This window comes from Coniophora puteana (assembly GCF_000271625.1).
Source record: "Coniophora puteana RWD-64-598 SS2 unplaced genomic scaffold CONPUscaffold_3, whole genome shotgun sequence".
In the NCBI taxonomy this organism is placed as follows: Eukaryota; Fungi; Basidiomycota; class Agaricomycetes; order Boletales; family Coniophoraceae; genus Coniophora; species Coniophora puteana.
In genome coordinates this window covers 1535821-1557221 of record NW_006913055.1, presented here as the reverse complement: position 1 = coordinate 1557221, position 21401 = coordinate 1535821, and the positions used below count along the sequence as shown (strand labels likewise).

At 55.2% G+C, this 21401-nt stretch overlaps 11 protein-coding genes across 11 annotated transcripts; 6 read left to right on the top strand and 5 right to left on the bottom strand.

The window, feature by feature from the left end:
• Positions 1–1068: 1068 nt before the first annotated feature.
• On the top strand, positions 1069–1932 carry CONPUDRAFT_51478 (uncharacterized protein; the record flags this gene model as incomplete). Its single annotated transcript, XM_007767167.1, has 3 exons — positions 1069–1254; positions 1315–1474; positions 1538–1932. 3 exons carry the CDS (start codon positions 1069–1071, stop codon positions 1930–1932), a joined length of 741 nt encoding a protein of 246 aa, XP_007765357.1.
• A 1367-nt stretch (positions 1933–3299) lies between these two features.
• On the bottom strand, positions 3300–3733 carry CONPUDRAFT_70932 (uncharacterized protein; the record flags this gene model as incomplete). Its single annotated transcript, XM_007767224.1, has 3 exons — positions 3300–3528; positions 3579–3663; positions 3691–3733. The coding sequence occupies 3 exons, from the start codon at positions 3731–3733 to the stop codon at positions 3300–3302; spliced, it is 357 nt and encodes a 118-aa protein (XP_007765414.1).
• A 443-nt stretch (positions 3734–4176) lies between these two features.
• Positions 4177–5550, top strand: CONPUDRAFT_50446 (uncharacterized protein; the record flags this gene model as incomplete). The annotated part of the gene is made up of 7 exons (XM_007767106.1): positions 4177–4296; positions 4464–4559; positions 4620–4629; positions 4700–4840; positions 4905–5096; positions 5150–5355; positions 5422–5550. Coding segments are annotated over 7 exons (894 nt in total), but the record flags the coding sequence as incomplete, so codon positions are not given.
• A 515-nt stretch (positions 5551–6065) lies between these two features.
• CONPUDRAFT_163296 (uncharacterized protein) lies at positions 6066–6935 on the bottom strand. Its single transcript, XM_007767685.1, has 5 exons — positions 6853–6935; positions 6679–6801; positions 6588–6611; positions 6319–6532; positions 6066–6182 (listed from the first exon to the last, which is right to left on the bottom strand). The coding sequence occupies exons 1-5, from the start codon at positions 6856–6858 to the stop codon at positions 6109–6111; spliced, it is 441 nt and encodes a 146-aa protein (XP_007765875.1). The 5' UTR covers positions 6859–6935; the 3' UTR covers positions 6066–6108.
• Positions 6936–7992: 1057 nt separating this feature from the next.
• On the bottom strand, positions 7993–8300 carry CONPUDRAFT_151109 (uncharacterized protein; the record flags this gene model as incomplete). Its single annotated transcript, XM_007767684.1, has 2 exons — positions 7993–8147; positions 8210–8300. 2 exons carry the CDS (start codon positions 8298–8300, stop codon positions 7993–7995), a joined length of 246 nt encoding a protein of 81 aa, XP_007765874.1.
• A 1055-nt stretch (positions 8301–9355) lies between these two features.
• On the top strand, positions 9356–10750 carry CONPUDRAFT_88408 (NAD(P)-binding protein; the record flags this gene model as incomplete). The annotated part of the gene is made up of 7 exons (XM_007767683.1): positions 9356–9395; positions 9452–9669; positions 9729–9824; positions 9883–10033; positions 10092–10283; positions 10343–10551; positions 10610–10750. The coding sequence occupies 7 exons, from the start codon at positions 9356–9358 to the stop codon at positions 10748–10750; spliced, it is 1047 nt and encodes a 348-aa protein (XP_007765873.1).
• A 548-nt stretch (positions 10751–11298) lies between these two features.
• CONPUDRAFT_163294 (uncharacterized protein) lies at positions 11299–13368 on the top strand. Its single transcript, XM_007767682.1, has 4 exons — positions 11299–11996; positions 12118–12473; positions 12517–12611; positions 12667–13368. The coding sequence occupies exons 1-4, from the start codon at positions 11328–11330 to the stop codon at positions 13083–13085; spliced, it is 1539 nt and encodes a 512-aa protein (XP_007765872.1). The 5' UTR covers positions 11299–11327; the 3' UTR covers positions 13086–13368.
• Positions 13369–13600: 232 nt separating this feature from the next.
• Positions 13601–14131, bottom strand: CONPUDRAFT_119624 (uncharacterized protein; the record flags this gene model as incomplete). Its single annotated transcript, XM_007767681.1, has 3 exons — positions 13601–13802; positions 13872–14021; positions 14078–14131. The coding sequence occupies 3 exons, from the start codon at positions 14129–14131 to the stop codon at positions 13737–13739; spliced, it is 270 nt and encodes an 89-aa protein (XP_007765871.1). The 3' UTR covers positions 13601–13736.
• Positions 14132–14695: 564 nt separating this feature from the next.
• On the bottom strand, positions 14696–16465 carry CONPUDRAFT_119622 (WD-40 repeat-containing protein; the record flags this gene model as incomplete). The annotated part of the gene is made up of 6 exons (XM_007767680.1): positions 14696–15052; positions 15112–15340; positions 15406–15639; positions 15697–15805; positions 15879–16155; positions 16218–16465. 6 exons carry the CDS (start codon positions 16463–16465, stop codon positions 14782–14784), a joined length of 1368 nt encoding a protein of 455 aa, XP_007765870.1. The 3' UTR covers positions 14696–14781.
• A 585-nt stretch (positions 16466–17050) lies between these two features.
• CONPUDRAFT_50649 (uncharacterized protein) lies at positions 17051–19163 on the top strand (the record flags this gene model as incomplete). Its single annotated transcript, XM_007767117.1, has 6 exons — positions 17051–17303; positions 17353–17707; positions 17768–17782; positions 17840–17952; positions 17998–18941; positions 19008–19163. The coding sequence occupies 6 exons, from the start codon at positions 17051–17053 to the stop codon at positions 19161–19163; spliced, it is 1836 nt and encodes a 611-aa protein (XP_007765307.1).
• A 621-nt stretch (positions 19164–19784) lies between these two features.
• Positions 19785–21054, top strand: CONPUDRAFT_135637 (glutathione S-transferase C-terminal-like protein). Its single transcript, XM_007767679.1, has 3 exons — positions 19785–20272; positions 20347–20504; positions 20564–21054. Exons 1-3 carry the CDS (start codon positions 20047–20049, stop codon positions 20858–20860), a joined length of 681 nt encoding a protein of 226 aa, XP_007765869.1. The 5' UTR covers positions 19785–20046; the 3' UTR covers positions 20861–21054.
• The last annotated feature ends 347 nt before the right edge of the window (positions 21055–21401 follow it).

The window sequence follows — 21401 nt, the reverse complement described above, 5'->3', positions numbered from 1 at the left end:
TGCCGCAAACACGCGTCGACGCGCCTTTTGCATTCTCGTGAATAGCGGCATGCCAGCATTGTGTGGTATTATCCACAAGCAGAGGCAGACGAATGCGATGTGCGTGCGGAGCGAGTAGCTCGAGGGCTCTCTCTCGCAAGTTCTTGTTTCGTGGGAAGGTGGTGGCTTGAGCAACGTTTGAGAACTTATTCTGTGAAGAAAGGTCTGATGACGAGACGTGATAGTGAGCCTGGAGATCCCCGAGTGGCACCTTGCAAGGTAGGAGTACACTTTATGGTTTCCTGCTGTCGACCGCTTTCCAGAAAGCAACTCCCAGCTTTGCGATAGCGCTGTGGCCCGTAGGCTGCGCATTGCCCAGGCACGACAGAGTGTACCCACCGGAAGCGCTGAAACGGACATGCTAAATTTAACGCCGAGAAGGTCAGGACCGAGGTGCTTATCTCCCCCCTTTTGATGAACCTTGGTGTTGTGCCTTGTTGCGTCATGAGCGCGCCAGTTCAGGTGATGCCAGCACCGTATGTTTGGGTCAAGAGACGTAACAGCCTAAAGCGAAAGGAAACGGGTATTCTTCAGGGTATCACAACAAGTGTGCTTTCAGGCGAGCGTGCTAGACCTGACTATCCAATATCTATTCCGACTTATCAGCACTGCACACGACTAAACTTGAAATCAGCACTCAACGCACGATGACATGGCTAATTAAAGAGCCGGGCACAGGGTGCGTGTATTGCCAAGGGAAAAACAAGACGGTGCGTGACCCCAGGGCGGCCAGAACAAAACATAAAGAAGCAGCACCCTCCGTGCCCGCTATGAAAAGGCGCACACCGAGTGGTCGAGCCCTAGCCGCCGGATCTCCATCATGTCGGATACGTTCTCTGGCCAGGAACACAAACGTTTTCAATGTCGTTTGTGCATGCGGTGCATGACCGTATGTTCACACCTCCACCGCGCCCAACATGTCCCAGAATACAGGAAAGAAATCAGAGTAATGCATAAAAGGCCGCTCATCTGATGGGCTGGGATCATCAGGCTCAGGTCTACAACTCACAGCTCACCTCCTTCGTCGAAATGTACAAGTTTGCCGTCCTCACCAGCCTCCTTCTCGCCTCTACCGCGCTCGCGGCTCCCAAGTCGCGCATCGCCTCGCGTCTTGCTCGTCGTGCAGCCCAGGGACGCCAGTCGCTCCCCGCCAAGCGTATCTCCAACACGGAGTACAGCGAGAACTGGGCCGGTGCCGTCTATGCTTCCGGTGACGTCAGTCTCAGTGTTGCCTCGACGTACCAGTGCTTCGCTGATAGCGTTTATTGTTTCCAGGGTACCTACACCGCTGTGACGGGTACCTTCACCGTCCCTACACCCACAACCGAGGGCGCCGCTGCTGCCTGGGTCGGTATCGATGGTGACACCTGCGACACCGCGATCCTCCAGACCGGCGTTGACTTCACCTACTCCGACGGCGAGGTCTCCTACGATGGTTAGTTTGTTCCCTTCTAGACCGGTGAACAAGTCAGATTACTGACGCGTTGTTCCTTCACAGCCTGGTACGAATGGTACCCCGACTACGCCTACGACTTCTCCGGCATTACCATCTCCGCCGGCGATGTCATCCGCGCGACCGTCACCGCGACCTCTACCACGTCCGGGACGGCCGTGATCGAGAACACGACGACGGGCCAGACGGTCACGGAGGACCTGACGTCGACCTACGCGCTCTGCGAAGAGAACGCGGAGTGGATCGTCGAGGACTTTGAGGAGAACGGCGCGCTCGTCGAGCTCACCGACTTCGGCACCGTCACGTTCACGGACGCGTACGCGACCACGAGCAGCGGCGAGGTCACGCCCTCGGGCGCGACGGCGATTGATATCGAGCAAAACGGGGAGGTGTACACGTCGGTGACTATTGGGGACGACGTTACTGTCCAGTACACCTAAGGGGTCAATGATATGAACTTGAAACGCTCGAGGCCGACTATTTCGCTTTCTTGGGGCTTTCTTGGGGCTTCCTGCTGGTGAGAGGAATTTGGTACGGGTATACTGTGTTGTTAGAAATTTGAAGCATTGTATGTTTGGGATTGTACCTCACTGTTTATTGGTTTTAAAGCGTGGATGACATCCCGTCAGTAAACCGTGTCGATTATTAGTTCATTTTCGGCCAGCACAGAGCAAAGAAGAGCAAAGCCCAGTCCTGAAGCCCAGTGGTTCTCAGACGTGAACTCATGCCGCCACGCAAGCTGGGGCAACAAGCGGATGTCGAGATACATGATACCAGTCGTTTCGAAAGCATCAGACACGAACAGATAGACTCTTGAATGACGAGGACGTGTTCATTGGGCGAGGACGCTGGTGCACACTGACAAGCGGTACATCCAATGGTACTCAGCACGGCAACACCCGGTACGTTCCCACGAAAGTTCAGTGCCGCACTCGTCGTTCATTGACGCGAACGCGCTCAAGGACTGACGCGTACTGCCGGCTCGAGACTGATCATGACGTGCTCCAACGGCTCGATTGTCGTCAGCACCCTGGACTTCACAACGGGTCGCAGTTGAGACGCTCACTCACGACGCTACTGATGATTGCGCTCGTATGAGCGTGCTGGTATAAGGTACGTAGCTAGGTTTCGTTCCTTGCGTCACACAGACACTTCAGATGACAGTCTGAATTGCGCGTTGATACCGGAAATTTCAGCACGGGGCCCAGGAGGCCGTATATAAGGGATACTTCAAATAAAGGCGGCCGGAATATCCGATACTTCGTAAGTTATCTTATTCTCCTCATCGAGACTGGAGATTAATAAGATCCCGAAACGTCGGGTTTGAAGTTTATAAAGTGTCGTGTCCTCATCAAAGACATAGTATTTCTGCCCTTCCAGACTTGTAAAATGTCAGACAAGAAACAAGTCTTCATCCTCGGCGGAACAGGTGAGCAATGAACGCCCTACTTTCGAATTATACTTGACTGTCACCGACATTCACCCCGTCAGGCTACATACACGGGCAAGGGCTGTATCTAATTCTGAGCTAGAAATAGGATTTCTAGCTACACGCTGATTGATTTCAGCTCAGAGCTACGTTTGTGATTCACAACACAGAGCCCGAATCAAAGTTGTGCATTTCCACGCCAAACTCGTTTGACTCAGAGCCAAAACACCTGTCACCCGTAATTGGCGAGACCTACTGACCCCGAAGCTCTGCCGGTTTTTCCGATTGGCTCCCGATTCCATCCCGAGCGCTCTCGTATGTTATACTGGGGAACAAAAACACTTTTATTCGAGCAGGCAGGCAACATTATGGTTGTATCTAAGCAGCTAACAAGCTCCTGGCACCGGGAGTCGCACGGTGAGACCCAGATTGCTCAGCCGAGGGGGTACTGCTGCCACTGGGTGTGCTCGAAATGGCACGGGGAGTCGGGGCTCTGCTCGGCGCGGGAGTGGTGTATCGGCTGGTGGGGATAGGTTCGATGTTGGAGATAGCAGTGTATGGGCGCCCGTAGAGCTTCCTGTCCTTCTCAAGGAGCTCCCCATAGAACCTGCAAACCTGTTAGCGCGAAGTAAGTTCGTGAATATAACTCGAGCTTACCTCTTCCATGCTTCTCCGCTGGTATCGGCACCGTACTTTTCCATGAGAGCCGCAACACCGAGGTTGGGCCAAATGAGTGCAGTAACTAAAGCAACGTTTATAGAGAACTCACCTTCCGGATGCTGGCAGTCATCGAAGAGGTTGTTGGCGGGCATGTCACGCGCCAGTAATCCTGTGAAGGCGTGAACCTGTGAGTAAAGTGATGGTGCAATGACATCTTCATGCCGTTCGATGTGCTTTACACACCTGTAGTAGCATCTGAAGGGGACTGGCAGGTGGCGAGGCGCGTGGAGACCTTGTGGCTCTCGCAGAGCAGAGACTGGGAGGGGAGAGAGATGAAGAGGCAAACGAAACCTTATGAGAAAAATAAACGAACCTTTGGTGTTTCGTGGCCTGTGCATCGCTGATTTGCTTCTGAGCTGAACGACGTTTCAGCTCTGAGGTGAGCAGACGCGTCAATGAGCGCGACGCTGAACGCGAATCCAATTTGGCGTCAATTGGGCCCGTTTACTTCGGCGTTCATTCATTTGCAACATTTCATAGTCCGACATGTGGCTATTCCACACTCAAATGTCCATTTGCTTTCACGCTAGAATATAGCTCTGGCCGTGTAGGCGGCTCCGTTCTCCAGGCGCCGCTCAAGCACCACTCGGCGGCCGAGGCCGAATTTACGGTTCTTGTGCGCTCCGAGGAGAAGGAGAGGAAGCTGGAAGAGCTTGTGAAGACTGGCGCTCTCGGCAACTTTAGCATAAAGCCAGTCCGTGGATCAAATGCAGACCTCGACGTGCTCGAGGCTCAGGCAGCCAAGGCTGATGTCGTGTTTTCTATGGTAGGATTTATTTACAAGTTGATGACGTAGTAATTAGCTCATTCCGAGGGTTGTAGGCGGACGCGGATAATCTCCCTGCGATTAAGGCTGTACTCGCAGGCATGAAGAGGCGGTACGGGCAGACCGGGAAAGCTCCAATTCTGGTACACACGGTGAGCCTTTGGAAGCAGCCTTCGAAGCCAATACCATTTTGATCATCCGAAAAAAAACAGTCCGGAACGGGTAAGCTTTTTGGTAGCCCTACTTAATGTGACGTTGCTGATGCACCATTCATTCACGTTTACGTTTTCAGCCGTATTAATGGATAATGCAGAGGGGAAGTACGAAGGCACAAAGTACTATGATGATACTGTCCCCGAGCAGTTTGACACACTCGCCGAGACTCAGATCCACAGGAACGTTGATTTACTAGTTGTCGAAGCCGATAAGGAGGGTACGATCCTCTCTGAGATATATTATAATTAACAGGTACTGACTGCGACGGTTTGTGCGGTCAGGATACATAAAGAGTCACATCGTCCTTCCGAGCGGAATTTACGGGATCGCATCTGGTCCGCTGTTTGACGCTGGGATTGGCAACCGCCACACCATCGCGATTCCCCTCCTCATCAAGATTGGCGTGGGTCGAGGGGCAGCCGGCGTGATCAACGAGGGATTGAACAAGTGCCCGTGTGTGCACATAGATGATAGTAGGTTTCACGATTGAACTGTGCCCAGCTATACGGAGTATTGACTGTACCAGTCGCGGACCTGTATGTCACCGTGTACGACGGCGCGCTCTCAGGACGGGCAGGCCATGGTCGTGAAGGGTACTATTTTGGAGAAAACGGGCACTATAGCTGTTATGACCTCTCCAAAGCCGTCGCGGAGGTTCTAGTGGCGCTCGGCAAAAGCAAGAACGCAGAGCCATCCCCGTTCACTAAAGAGGAGTGCGAGCAGATGCCTCTGGTGAGCCAGTTGATTATGCGCCGATGTCCAATCGCTCACTCGAATAATCCCGCCATTCCGGTGCAGCTTCTTCTTCTGGGGGCGAACTCACTGTGTCACGCGAACAGGGCGCGCGCATTGGGCTGGAATCCGAAGTATACAGTCGAGGACTTGTTCAAGAGCGTCAAGCCCGAAGCGGAGGCAATCCTGGCTTGACATTATCTGTTTATCACGGAATAAATCTCATGCCCCATACTGCTCGGTGATGTACGGCTTGTGAGTTTAATGTAGCATAGCACGAAGCCGTTTTAGTTGGCGAATCAATTGAAGAGCGAGCCGTAGTTTTGCGGCGAGTGCTCATTGTCAATGTAAGGGATCAACTTGTCGCCGCAGTTGACCAAACGGCGAGATACGATCGATGTTCTCCCTTGCTTCGCATTGGTCGCATGTGACTCGACAGCATGCTCTATAAGCCTTCCGCTTTTACTTTCTAGTGAACAACTTCTATTGAGTACCGAAAAAAGGAAACCCTGATTTTCGATTTGCAACATAAGAATAAAGGTCAACCTGTGATTGAAGTAATGTTTCTCACATATTGATGGTATGGCAGCAGACGGGAGATCGTAGAAACAATAATACATTTTATATTGAACACATAACGCAACAACATGATAACGTATCAATCTATTACACTCTCGCCGACCGATATACGAATCTAGGACTGCGTGTGGCAGATAAGTGCGAAAGAGCACTGAAAAGAGACGTGAAGTCCCTTCATCGTTGAGACGCGAGCGCACCAAAGAGACACGAAGTCTCAAAAGGAGAGCACACGATGTCCCGACGAGTGGCTGAGGCACGAAGCCTCAGAGGAAAGAGACCAAAGTCTCAAGAAAGGGACCGAAGTCCCCCTCGCGGTGCGAAAAATTTGGGGTAAATGTACCCGATCATAGAGGTGGCGCGTGAAGCACCAAACCCCTTGCTTACTAGCAGAGGCGCGACGTTTGTCGACACCAACTCTGAAGCACTCCCGGGCCTGTGAAAGCGCCGAGGTCGTCGACGTGAAGCCGACGAATGAGCCGAAGCCGCGGTGGTGATGGACCGTTGCGGCTACCGACATCGAGTTTGTGAGGCGGTGGTCGATGGCCGACTGAGATCGCCTCGTCAACAGCGCCGCTCGCGGGCTCTTGTGCTGCTGGTCCTGGGGAGCGAGGCGTCAGATTCGCTGACCAGAAAATGATGGACAATGGGCTTACCAATGCGAAACCAAGGTCACAACTCTAGCTAAACGCACAGCGAATCTATAATGAGCTACGCATGAGGGACTTAGTGAGCAGTACGACGTACCAAGATATTACGGGAGGCGGGACCGACTGAGTAGGGATCGGGTCGCCAGAGATGGTAGTGGTCGCCAAGAGTAGGGTCCGCGTCGGTCGCAGCGCCGGTCAGCCCGCGGCCCAACAAGCCACACTATCCACGGTCTTGGAAACGTGGGCTTCATGCAACCCATCCAGCACTCACGAGCATTGTTCCGAACTCCAGTCAAAGCAAGCGTGGGTATCCCACCACTGCAGAGACCTGCCGACGACACGACGGGTTAAGAGCAAAGCTAAGCCATAGAGAGGGAGCGTCGGAGACGAGAGAGCGGAAGAGAGAAGCTGAGTGAGCTGAGGAAAATTGACGAAGGATGGGCAGCCTTTTATCCTGTTTCGAGACTTTGCTTGCGCTTGTTGATTTCAAGTTGTCTCCGGTGGGTTTCGGGGACTATTTGCTTCTGTTTGTAGCACTCTTCCCATCGAGGGATCGGCAGGTGTATTCGCTTGTCTTCGGTCCGCTTTTGACCAGCCAATGAGAATCGATTCCGACTGCGGGAGATAAACAACCCTGAACATTGCAAAATTTGTCCTGTCATGGACGTAATCGGTTAGCTGGAGGAATTCAATTGCGAACAAAGGACCAACAAAGGACTGCTCGTCGGCGTGCGACCTGCGCATTGCCTGCACCTTCTGGCGCCTTTTTCTGTCAACATTTTGTCGGTCGCCCCGGGCCACATTTCAAATCCTTTCGGAATCACTTGAACAAGGGAGCACCGTGATACCGAAGTCCAGCCTTTCGTTCCTTCGGGGAGAAATCAGAAGACCCCGCCGCAAAGGTGCAATGGACGTACACAAGCCTTGCATGGAGGGATATCCACAACGCGAGGAGCGAGAGGAGTATCACCAACCGAGACTTTTGGCATTCCGATTTGATAACGCCAGGTAAAACAGGGAAGCATCATTGACAGCATGCCTCGAGGCGACTCGCATGACCTCTCTCGGTTAGTATGCTTCCGAGGATGATCTAGCAAATCCCACAAATGCCTGAATCGTCGCCGCCGCACGCTGTGACTCCGAAAAACGAGTAATTTTTAGTTCCACGTGCAGAAAATTCTCGCTCCTTAGCTTGAGGGTCAGTTCTCTGCGCGCGTTTAACGCCATTCGGTGTCGTTCGCATCAGAGGTGTTACTTTAGATCTATGGCGGAAATTCTGCAGCTCGTCGTGGGTTCTAAAATGGTTGTCTGACTTGGGGGTCTGGTGACAATTTCAGTACAATGATATGTGCGCTACATGGCTGACGATAGATTATCGTACTGTACACTTTCAATCATAACATCAACAATTTCAATCGGCCCTTTTAACGCTGCTCTCAAACTCATCGTGATCTTTAGGGGCCTCCTCTAACCGACTGTCCGCCCCCATTGAATCCTGGCCTGGTTGACTAAGACCTTCCGTCATGGGCGGCTGGTTCATCCGCTCCTGGAAATCATCGTCCGCACCTACATACGTTGCACCTTAATCGTAACCGAGTCTTGTACAAAACGCAAGCTAAACCACGCACCCTTGGAGCCCTGCCCCTCTTTCCGCTCTGTATTCTTGCCCGCTGGATCCTCGTGGCTGTACATGGGGCGGTCGGCTCCCTTGGACGACATGGTGCAATATGTTGATTGGTTGGTAGGTGGTAGTGGTTTCGAGTGTTGCGGGTAGGTTATGCGTTCAGATTGTGAGATTTTGAGCTCATATATAGTCTCGGGAGCGATTATACTTCCGCTGGACGGGAAAGCTCCAACGCGTCATGAATGTGTCTCGCCCGACGTCATCCCGATCACTTTAGTATGTAAAAGGGATCCACCCCTGCGGGATCGGCTCCACATAATATTTGCCCAGGCTTGACGTTACAATGACTTTACGGCCAACGCCAGTATCTTTCCCACAGTATTACTGTTTCAGCCCCTTGGTGGTAAGTACTGTTCCATCAAAGCTGCTCCGGGAACTACGGAACACGAGTATTAAGTTTCAAAGTGACCTCAGCCACAACGTCTTCTGCGATTTGCCTGGGAACGACTCGGATGCGGTTACGTCTTCCTTACACCATATTTTGACTGTTTTTTGCGCGATCTTTGTTCCCAACGTCGATCCAGATTCGGACTACCTCCTGCAAAGCTTCTCGGGATGACTGATATACCTCAAGCCCGTATGTGTTTCTCCAGCATGTACCATGAAACGCACAGCCGAGACGTTACTCACGTAGGTAAGAGAAGTAAACAAGACAATAAGTCAGCTCAGGCACATATGAACTTCTCACGGCTTGGCACATACGGCCGCATTACCAATCGCCCGAAGTTCCTAGAACCTCGCCCGCTTGAGTCCGCCGGCAATGATACCGCCGGGTTGGTTCTGAGGCTTGTGCTCGATCGCCATCACCACGCTAGTGTTACAGATGTATTCGCAAATGGTCAGGACTTGGTCAGCCGTCTTCGAAAGTCGAAGTTCACACCTTACCAAGTTCTGGTCCAAATTCGAGCTGCAGAATAGGCGCTCGTATTTTGTCCTCTCTCAGATTCGAAGACGCTATGTCTTGGAGGTATAAAGGCTGGTGCGAGAAAATTCAGGGAGGTCAGTATCATCACTCTCGATTCCACATATCTCCAATAAGTTCATTCGTATCTTCAGTTCCTACTAGACCTTCAATTACTTACAAGTCATCATGTCCGACAAGAAGCAAGTTTTCGTTCTCGGCGGCACAGGTAGGCCTCACTATTTCGACGTTGAAGTGCTTCATGCCGCTGATAATTAACTGCAGGCTACGTCGGCGCCTCCGTCCTCCAGAAGCTCGTCAAGCACTCTCAGGCGTCGCAGAGCAAGTTCACGGTGCTCGTGCGCTCCGAGGACAAGGCGAAGAAGCTCGAGGCGTTCGTCGAGAGCACCGGATTTGGCAACGTCAAGGTGCTCCTTGGGTCGAACGCGGACCACGACAGGCTCGAGGCGCAGTCGGCCAAGTCCGACGTTGTGTTCTCTATGGTAGGCGGAGTTGTTAGAATTGGGTGATTCAGAGGTGCTAAAGCGAGGGAATTCCGCAGGCGGACTCGGACAATGTTCCCGCTATCAAGGCCGTCCTCGCTGGGATGAAGAAGCGCTTCGAGCAGACTGGGAAGGCCCCCATCTTGATCCATACTGTGAGTGACATCCTCGGGTCAGACAATATCGATGAGACGGGCTGAACAACCGCCATAGTCCGAAACAGGTATCTTGATGGACAAAGCCGAAGGCCACTTCGAAAGCCAGACGGTCTACGAGGACACGAATATCGAGCAAATCGAGGCGCTCCCCGACACGCAGCTGCACAGGGACGTCGATCTCGTCGTCACCGCCGCTGGCAAGCAGGGTACGTCAAAGCCCCAGCCTTGTTTTCCGATAGGGGTGACTTACTGGAATGTAAATAGGATATGTCAAGACGTACATCGTGCTGCCGACGCAGATATTCGGACTCGGCAGCGGCCCGCTGTTCGACGCTGGGATCGCTCATCGCCACTCGATCGTGGTTCCGTTCTTGATCAGGACGAGCCTCGCGCGCGGTGCGGCAGGTGTGGTCAACGAGGGCCTAGCCAAGTGGGCGTGCGTGCACATCGACGACAGTGAGTCCGCAATCTCGCAGGTCGTGTCGGTGATTTGACTGGGCTGATTTTGGTGCTAGCTGCGAACCTGTTCATCGTCGTGTACGATGCGGCGCTCTCAGGCGAGGGCGCACACGGGCGCGAGGGGTACTACTATGCGGAGAACGGCGAGTACAAGTGGTACGACCTCTCCAAGGCGGTCGCGGACGCGTTGGTGGCGCTCGTGAAGACGGACAAGGCGGGACCTACGCTGTTCACGAAGGAGGAAGGCGAGAAACTGGGCTTCTTCGTGAGTTGACGCGAATTTATTCGCTGTTGCGTTTGAGAAACTGACAACACACGGCTAGTTCTCTGTCCTCGGGACGAACGCGCGCTGCTCCGCGAAGAGGAGCCGTGCGCTTGGATGGAAGGCCGCGCACGCGGGCGATGAGATTTTGAAGAGTGTCAAGCCTGAGATGGAGGCGATTCTCCAGGCTGGCAACTTGTAGTCCACTCCAGATGTATGAAAGGGAACGTACGTGGTGAATGTGTCATGATCGAGCAACTTTGTAGGAATAAATAAACGCATCTTACCATTCGTATACTACTGGTGTTGCTGGTGATTATCATGATGCGGCGTGCGAGTGGATGCGTACTTTTGCTGACGTTATCGTATGAAGACAAGTGAGTCAGTAGCCACCTTAGCTTTGGCTGATTTGCTGTGCGGATTTGATGGGTGACCCTGAGAATTTGGCTGTATGCGCGCGGCAAGTGTTGGACTTTACAGACGGTCGCATCTAAAACCAGAGTGGATAGGGACGGCGATGACAGGCTGAGGATGCATTATTTTGAGAACAAAGAAAGCGGTGAAAATGAGCCAAGCAGGTCCAAAGATATGTGTGGAATCAATCAGGGGTGGCAGTGTGGGGCAGGGCTTGGGTCTGGTGGACGGCGAATTGTGGACTCCCACCCTGGTCCAGACTCCAAACCTTGCCATTTCCTCTCTCCACCGCTGACACACCCAACGACGACGACAACAACATAGTATCGGCCCACTCTTCATAACCCTCGACAGGAGTAGACACCATGGCGAGGAGCACAGCTCACTACGCCGCCCTCCCGACCCGTCAGCCCGCAGCAGACACAGATCGCGAGCTCGAAGACGCCTTCGGCCCCGAGGAGGACGAGGACGAGGACCTCTCAGACGCAGAGGAGAACACCCCCCTCGCCCTGTACGCCAACCGTGACCACCACCGCCCCTCGCCCTCCCTCTCCCAGCCCCACAGCACCAATAGCACCAGCACCATCACCACCCCCTCAGCACACGCCCGCACAGCATCCGTGCCAGGCACCTACGACTTCGAGCGCGACTACGAATACGACCGGCCCCCACCCGGATCGCCCCCGCGCCCGTCCGCCCACGCCATCCCGAACGACTGGGGCAACTCCAACGGCATCCTCCCCACATCGCCCGTCGCCCCCTTGCCCCCGCGGCAGGGCTTCTTCCGCCGCGCGGTCGGCGCAGTGGGCGCTGTCCTGCCCACGCACTACGCCCGTGTGCCAACAAACGAGCCCGGCGCCGACCCAGGCGGGCCAATGATCGCTTTAGCAGGCGTGCACGGCGGCGGGGCAGAGAACGACGGTGTGTTTGCGAACGTGTCTGCGAAGCCGACGAGGCCGAGCACGGTGCGGGTCGTGGGCGAGGACGGGAACATACATATGGTCCCCGAGGAGACGCAGAGCACCGCGCCGCCTGTACGTTCTCTCCCTTTACTCCTGCTTTATCCTCAGAATCTGACGATAGTGATACCACTACCCATTATCACCGCCTCCCGCCACATCTTCGCACGACATACGATCCAAATCCTCCAACCAGTCCTACGCAGCCGCACAAGCTGACGCCGCCCCTCCCTACTGGGAAACGACCGTCCACGCACCCGCAGGGCTCGACGGCGACGGCGGCCTCGTAATCGAAGACCTGCCCTCGGGCACACTCTTCGCGTTCGGCGCGAACCTCTTCACATCTTTCTTCTTCCAGTTCGTCGGCTTCATCCTCACGTACCTCCTGCACACCTCGCACGCCGCCAAGTACGGCTCGCGCGCCGGGCTCGGGCTCACGCTCATCCAGTACGGCTTCTATTCGCGCGGGAACAACGGGTACGCTGGCGGGGAGGACGGGGTGGCGTATAATGATGAGACGTCGTTGCTGGGGGGGAGGAGGGGGCGGGGAGGGTGGGGACGCGTGGCCGGCGGATGCGCCGTTGATGTCGACGAGTCCGACGCCTACAGCGGACATCCCGAGTCCCGGCTCTGAACCGCTCGGCGGGCTCACGTCGCGCGAGTGGGCGTCGTTCCTCCTCATGACACTCGGTAAGCCCTATATCTCGCATCCCTTTTATCCCATTAACCCCCGCTCCCTCCTTAGGCTGGTTCCTCCTCCTCTCCTCCCTCATCGGCTTCTGGCGCATCAAACACTGGGAACGCGCGCTCCGCCAGGCGCATGCACGCGGCCCGCCCACGTCCGAGGAGGTCGCGCACGACGCGCAGATCCGGCGCAATCTCGCGGAAGTGTTTGGGCTCAACTCCGGCTCGCCCGAGGACGAGGTCGACGGCGAGCCTGTGCCGCCGACGGCGCATCGCAGGTCGGGGTCGCGCAGGAGCGGGAGACGGAGTAGGAGTGGTGGTGGCAGCGGCGCCGTGGGTGTTGCTGCGGCCGAGGGTGCGGGTGGTGCAGGTGATACAGGAGGAAGCCCGGGCGTGATGCGGCATTTGACGACGCGCGAGGCGGCGGAGGCGGCTGATGCACGGCTCGCCGAGGATTTGCGTGCCGCTGGTCTTCTTTAATCGTCACAGACCAGTTGCGCCGTGCTGGTCCTTGATGCGTTCTGTACTTGTAGATATATTATTGTGTGCTGCTCTGACTGGGTTATGTTCTTTGGAAGCTATTCTCAATGGACTTTGCAACTATTCGAGGATGTGTATAAACCCTCGACATTATCCTTACATGCTTGCATACACTCCTGGACAAGTCTCATTCTTCATGGTGTAGCTGTGACATCGCGCGACACTCTTAGTATCTCGTAACCATAACACAATTGATGTATAACGTGGAAGACAGCCCCAAGCCTGGCCCATCTATGCAAATGGCTGAGCAAACAAAGGAGAGGAAATAGATCCATAAATTTTCTTACAACGGCAACGACATCTTCGAGATCGTTGCTGTTGATCAAGTTGGCTTCTACGATGCTTAAACTCCCGGGGGATTGGAGCATTTGCATGAAAAAATGTACAGTCAGTACTAACGGTAACTATCTCCACCCTCACTCAGATAAACATTGGAGAACATATATTGACCATGTGTTGCATGTACGTCGTCAGTGATCGCGCTTGGGTTTATAGTGACTATAGTGTTCTAGTAATGTACATGTCCATTCCTGATATATTACATACGAGTCACAGACATCCACGCTGGTTATAAGCTAATAGCCAAAGCGCTTAAGCATTGTTGTTCTTAGTGTTGCCCATGCCGACAGCATCCTTGGCCTTGTCGAGCATCGAACCCTGCCACAGGAAATTTGAAGGTAAACAACCGAAACCTAAAATGATAGAAAGCAGTAATAGCAAACGTACGGAGTTCTCGTTGGAGTTGCCGCTGAGCGCGTCCGTCGCCTGCTGGGCGTACGATTTCTCGCTCTCGGGCTGGGCGGTCGAGGCGGCAGAGTCGCCGGTGCTCTTGATCTTGTCTCCGAGCTGCTCGGTGGTGGACTTCTGGGAGTCGGGCTGCGTGAAAGTGTCAGTCAAACGAGACACAATAGCAGGGTGAAGCTGCAGCATACCTTGAGGGCAGATCCAGCCTTGTCGGTGGCAGATTGGCGTCCGAAGTCAGTCATTGTGGTAGAGGAAGTTGGGTTGGGTGGTTGAGTTGGTGTTGTGGAGTGGGTTGGTTGATTCTGAAGTCGAAGGGCAAAACAGGGCCTGGTTTTATACTGCTCGAGCTGGTGCGGGGTACAGGGGCCTTTGTCTCAATTCGGACGAGGGGTCCTCGAGAAAGGGTCGATGACGGTGAAATGACGACGTTTCTGTCCGGATCTGGCCAAATCACGAGCATTTCGTTCCCGTCTCGGAACCAGTAGCAGATCCTGCTCCAAGCAAATTAAATGGACACGAAGGCCGTTGGAATGTTAATAATATTTGTGCGCCATGCGTCAAGAAGCATGCTTAAGGAACGGAGGGAAGTTCCTAGTGCGGTTCTTCGATGTATATTATGAGCTGTGTCGGCAAGACGTGTGCAATATGTGGCTTGATGCATGATGCCTTATAATTACAGCTTCTACTCTTGGATATGCCATCCACTCACAAGAGATACGTGAAGGGCCTTCGTCTGCTCAGGTCTCGGAATGCAAGTCTCGAGATGAGCTATCTCAGCGGGACTTGTTCGCAAAAGAATGCAAGTCAGGAATTGGAAGATGGAGAAGACCAGGATTCCGATTCCATTATCTTGGAATGCTGTTTAGGCATGCATGCTCTTTTCCGCAGCGATTTACTTATCGAAGCTCATCAACGCCCAGACCGAAATCCGCCCGTCCCTGCCCCCCGCGACGACCCAACGCGTCCGCTCCTCGTGCTCCGCGCGCGTCATCCCCTCGTCCTCACTGTCAATGTCGTCATCTAACGCCGGGCCCAGACCGAGCCCAAGACCACGACCCCTCCGATCGCTCCCCGTCGCGAAGAAGGCGAGTGCCTGTGCGCTCTGCTTGTGGTATCCGAGGCTCCCCAGTGGTTTCAGAGACTTGGTGGAGTACAGCCGGATCCTTTGGGTGGGGTCAGACATGCAATGACGCGATATGATGAGGAGTGAAAGGAAACGCACTTGCCGTCCCACCCTCCGACGGCACACACCCGTCCGTCATCCCGGATTGCAATTGACGCGTTGCCGGGGTGCTTTGTCCGGTGCACCGTCGCCGTCTCTGCGTCTTTCTCTTTCTCCTTGCCCTTTTGGCCTTTGGAGTCTGGTGCTACGATGGTGTACCGCCCGATGAGATGGTCCGCGGACACGGAGAGGGCGAACGTGCCGTCGCGCGAGACGGCCATGCTCATCACTAGACAGCGGAGAATCGCGTCGTGTTATCAGGCTATGGCATCTTTGCATGGATAGAAGACGAACCAGATTCGACGTGTACCTTGTTTCGCCAGACCACCTCCCATCCACGCCCCTGGACGGTCTGCCTTCCATCCTCCTCTGCCTCAGCTTCGGCCTGAGCAGTGCGTCGCCGAAGGACCAGACCTCCGTCTTCGTAGCCACAAAGGAGATGCAACGGCGCAGAGGATGTCGATATCTCAGCTTCCTCAGGTGGTGCCTGCGATCGAGGGCGGAAGAGGTGCATAGACATGATGATGCCTGCAGCATTGGTATTGCGTCGGCGAGCGTAGCGAGTGATGGAACGCGACAACGCACCTGTTTTGTCTGCTGATCGTCCGTCCGTCGAGATCTCTGCGACATCGTCGTCTGGTGCACCTATAGCTGCGTGAAGTCTGACGCATGAGGGGAGCGTCCATATGTCCGCCTGATACGACGATAGATCGTTTCACCCATGGGCATGAGTTGAGTCACATCTGGAGAGAATAATCAAGGCTTACAAGTGATGAATCAACGAGATTGGGAACGGCAAGCAAGCATGGATCCGCCTTCTGAGTGTCCCCGTTCGGACCCGCTGCCGCCTGTTCGTCCGTACGAGAAAAAGGGAGCACAGAGAACCGACAGTAATTCAGCGCATTGACATCCAGCTCCAGAATACGCGGCGGCGGCGGCGCACCCTCGCGCTCATCGTACGTCGTGACCGCCGCCCCGCCGACGCGCACCGCTTCCGACTCTTCGACGCGCTGCCACACGTACAGCTTATTGTCGCGTCCATGGCTATCTGAGAATATCAGGATACGAACATCCACATCCAAGCTCAGCAGAGACGCAGAACGTACGTGATCAGCCCGCCCCCAACCTCCTGCACACCCAGAACGCCATCCGTGTGCGCCTGCCACGCTGCGATGACGCGCAGCGAGCGCGTGGACGTGACGACGACGCGCCCGGACGCGTCGGCCGAGATGATGCGCGCGTTGTCGTGCGAGACGTCGAGGGCGGTGAGTGCGTGTCGGTGCGTGCGGAGGATGTGTGCGGGCGAGGGGGACGGTGGTTTGGACGGGTTGCCCCTGTCTGTGGTGGGTGACATCGCGGCGGCACGCAAGTGGTCAATATAAAGTTTGTTCGCGTTTGCGGTACTATTATAGCCGAGAGCTTTCGAGGTCGCACTCCTCGTCGTAGCCATGTGCATAGTCTCCCCCAGCCAGACCACAAAAAAGGCGGTAGTTCCTTGAACTATATTAAAGCAACTAGTTTGTCTTCTTTTGTAAGCATGAGCTTCACTGTGAACTGAGTCAATATTGCCTCGCTTATTAGTATATTAAAAGAAAACAAACATGAGAAAGTTATAAAACCGAATGTGAATTCCAAGGTGAACTCTGTGAATCACAGCACTTTATCAAGCTAGTTGTCTTCAAGATATACCACCTCAGAACCTGCCAAGTCACTCTGATTCACGCTGAACGAAGTCGTGGCAAGTGCACGACAAATGCTTCCGCAAGATCATTTGCCTGTGGTTTGTTTTAACTTGTTATCGCGCGTTGTCAGACTTTCTGACTCAACTGACAGGATACTGACCGATCGCTCGGAACTTTACTCCGTCAGGCAACATGCACAATAAATTTGACTTTGCTGCAAAGTAGCGCGCTTGAAGGCTTTCTGTTCAACGTGAACAATGAAGTCGGCGCCGTGGAAGAACGGGCTCGCCCTCCTCGCGCCTGCGCTCGCGTCTGTGTCCTCGGCTCTCTTGCAGGCGCCTTTTGCTTCCCCGGGTCAAGGGTTGCCTGTTGGCGACCAGTCCAGCTGGTTCACCGATGCGGACAAGTGGAGGTTCGACGAGCGGCCGTCCCCGAACGCCACCAGCAACTATATCTTCGACACCCTCGCCTCCGCCCTGCAACACTGGCCCAACACTCGCTACAGAAACGGTACGCTGCCATGGTCCATTATAAGCCCGTGCTCACTCTTTTCACGCAGGGCACGCCGTCATCCCCGCCTACGTGCCCACCGGCACCCTCCTCTACCACGGCTCCTTCACCGGCGCAGTCCCCACCACGCCCGAATGGACCACGCCCGACCCCGAGCACGCCTACATGTTCTGCCGCGGCGGCAGCGACGTCGGCTGCTGGCAGCTCACCCTCGCGGCCGCGCGCCCGCTCCGCGTGCTGTACTTTGACGGGAGCAGCGCGGCGAAGATGGAGTTTGGCTCGATGCACACGCAGGACATTGTCGCGTGGCGGAAGCTGCACCCGGAGCGGATGATGGACGAGTACGGGCGCATAAACGACCTATGCAAGTGGGGAGAGCAGTATGGGCTTGATGGCTTTGTCAGGTGAGTGGGCGGTGGGTTTCAGGGCGCGTTCAGAGGCTCATTCTTTCCGTGCAATGATAGAATGGAACCAGATTTGTGAGTGCCCATCCTCTGTAAAAACCGTTGTGGTGCTGACATCGACGACTCTATTAGCGAGGTCATGCTTTGCAATTTCACCTCTGGTGTTGAGGTCGTGTCCTGGCTCAATCTCTTCCCCGCAGCCACGACCCCCATTCCGCCTCCTCCACAACCAGACGACCTCCAGGGTAGCCCACCGAGCTCTCGGATGGCTATGCTGGCGTCTCTCGCAGCGCCCTCTCAGCTCGACCCTCCCACCGCCAAGTCCATGTTAAGCCCGCTCTACTCCCTCGCATTCGAGTCGACCCAAGCAGGCTCATGGCGCAACCGCTACCCGGGCGACCTGCGATTCATCCTGCACACCCACCGCCTCCTCACATTCTACGACACCTCCCTCGCGCCATCCCTCGTCCCCGCACGCGCGGGGCTGGACCGATGGGACCACGCGCTCTTCAACCTATCTGACGCGGACATAACCGCGTTCACGCAGCGGCTCGACGAGGAACTGCGCGCGTCGCAGCATGAGTACGAGGAGAGGGGCACGGACGTCGCACCCAGCGGCGTACAGTGGCAAACGCTCGCCCGGACCCTGATCGATCGGCACGCGGAGCGGCTCGAGCTCGCACGCGGGCTGCTCGAGCGGGGCGCGGATGCACACGCGTACGGGAACGTGCTCCGACAGGCGCGCAGGGCGCACGTGCAGCTCCGCACGATGATCATGCCGTACGTGCTGTACACCGCCGTGCCTCCCGCCGCCAGCGACAGCTCATCCGGCTCGCCAGCTCCGCCACACGCGTGGGCTGCGCCCATCTTCCGCGAATGCGCCACGGCACACACCGCCGCGCTCTTCCGCCCGACCATGCACGCGCGCCTCACGCGCAGCGAGCAGACGCTGCTGCGCGCCGTGCGCGAGACGTCGCGCGAGATATGCCGCGTCGTCGTCGGAGTGTGGGCGGACGGCGTGGAACTCGGCATCGGCGAGCGCCAGGTCCGCGATCCGATCATGAACTTCCCGAACCCGCCCGACCCGGAGCAGGACGTGCCTCCGCCCGACGTGCGCATGAGCGAGAGCGAACTGCGCGATATGGTCGGGCGGTGGCACGCCGAGATCAATGGTTTGATGGCGTGGTTGGATTGGAGCGAATGGGTGCGGTGTGAGCCTGCGTGCGGATTCGAGGTGAGCCTTGTTTCCTTTCTTGTTTGGAGATGCACAGCGCTGACGACTTGCGGAACGCAACTGCAGGAACTGTGTTACCTCCCCACGTGGCCATGGGACATGATCAGGATTCCCGGTGCACCGCACAAGCCCATGCCAAAGGACGAGGAGGGCAGGCCGCAGTGGATGCGGCCTCAGCCGAGGTGTATTCGGAGGGTCGAGCCTTACGATCTATTGGAGTAGACGCGCCGTCGTCTTCGAATCCGCCCAGATATACGCACATATCTCTTTCTTTTGCTGTTTTAACGTAACTAACCCAATAATGTACATATCGTCTGCTGCGCACGATGGCACCGCGGCTACAAGGTGTTGTGCCGCCAATCTCACCTTGCAGTATTTTCCAGAGAATAAAACGCGGGACCACAAGCGCAGCAGTATCAGGGTGACGTATGTGAGCGATTCAAAGTCGAACTTTGCTATCCCTTGTTTCATCTCTGTTGAATCCCCGTTTTCTCATTGAATCTTGGATTCGTAAATGCAAACCCAAAGGCGGGAAACCGTCAAATCCTAAAAGTAAGACGATAGAACAAGTCACCGCAAAGGAATTACCGGAAGAGTGAGAGAGATGGCGACAGAGACTGTCTTGAAGAGTATCAGCATTGGCTTTGGAGATTCGCGGGGCACTGATCACCGTTCTGCGTGGTAATGGTTTGACACGGTCGCGCGAACAGGTCCTCACTGCCCTAATCATTCTGTGTCCAGTAGGCGCGTTGGGATTGTAGAGTTGCTGATTCGGCGGATTTAGACGGAGACAAAACCAAAGACGATCACGATGCTATTTAATGTATCCAAGAGTCAAAGGTTGTTGTCGAGATGAATATGTTCGGGTGCTGACTCATTCTCCGACCTCTCGACGATTTATCATCAACATATCGGCGCTTCTCTTGCTTTTAACAGAGATTCTCTTTGTCAGACGACGCTGACAAAAGCCTAGAGGGTTCGCTTGCACGACGTATAAAACCTCGATGCGTCAAGCCCCCTCTTTTCCTCAGACTCATTCGAGTCATCGCGTCCTCTTCACCTATTACATTCACCCACCTCCACCCGGTATCTCTAGATCCATATCATGTCCCACGTCGGCACATTCTACGGCTTCGAAAAGCAGCGCCAGGCCATAACCGTGCGCGCCGTCGCGGCGATCACGGGCCAGTCGCTCATCACGCCCCCGGTCATAAACGGCGAGACGAACAGGACGCCCGAGTTCCTCGCGCGCTTCCCGTTCGGCAAGATCCCCGCGTTCGAGGGCGCGGATGGGTTCTTGCTCACCGAGGGCGCGAGCATCGCTCGGTATCGTGAGTGTTCAAGGATGTGTGAGGGTTTTGCAGAAACGCTGACGCGCTCACCCATGTTCGGCTGCCTTGAAAAGTGGCAGCAAGGAAACCCGAGAGCGGGCTCCTCGGCAGGGACATTAAAGAAGACGCGCTGATCGACCATTGGGTGCACTTTGCGGAGACGAACCTCTACACGAACCTCGAGCCCATCTTTTACTTCTCCGCCGACGTCTCTCCGGGGTACACGCCTGAGGTGAGCTCAACTTCTACTAGTCCTGTTTCAACAAGAAGAGTCTAATCGTGGCCAATCAGCAAACGGAATGGCTGTACAACCGCGCCATCTTCGCTCTCAGCCACATCGAGTCGCACTTGGGCGAAGAGGGCGGCCGCCAATACCTCGTCGCGGAGCGACTGACTCTCGCAGACATCGTCCTGGCTGGGACCATCTACTTTGCGACGCGGGTCGTCCTTGGCAAGAAGGAGCGCGAGGCGCTGCCGAGGACGATGGCGTACTTTGAGAGGATCAAGGCAGACAAGCGCGTGGGCGGAGAGATCACGGAGCCAGAGTATTTGGAGGTCAGTTGGAAAGGAAAGTCGGTGGCAAAGTGAAACTATTAAGGTTTCAAGCGGTTGAATGGGAGGTTATTTCCGTCACAGAAAGACTTGGAAGAGCTGTAGTAAAATTCAGATATGGTGTTTATGCCCCGGTTGCCTTCCAGACGATGATATGGATGTTTACAAGGGCCAGTGCTTAAAGGAATGCATCGAGTTTGAGTAGACCTTGTAATTGGGTTGGCTTCCATTGGTTGGGAATCCTCTGAACGACTAAGGCCTCTCGTAAGGCTCGACTCGATCGATATTGCCGGGACATGCATGCGCGCCTCATGCGGAGCGAGCAATCGAGATATGCTGCGTCGTTGTGGTCATGTAGGCGGACGGCGGCGAGTGCCACATCTCCGCCCCCATCATGAACTTCCCCAACCCGTCCAACCCGGAACAGGACATGCCTCCTTCCGGCATGCGAATGAGCGAGGGGAGCTGCGCAATATGGTTGAGCGCTGGTACACTGAGATCAAGGGCTTGTTGGTGTGGCTGGATTGGAGCGAGTGGGTGTGGCGTGAGCCTGCGTACGGGTATAAAGTGAGACTTG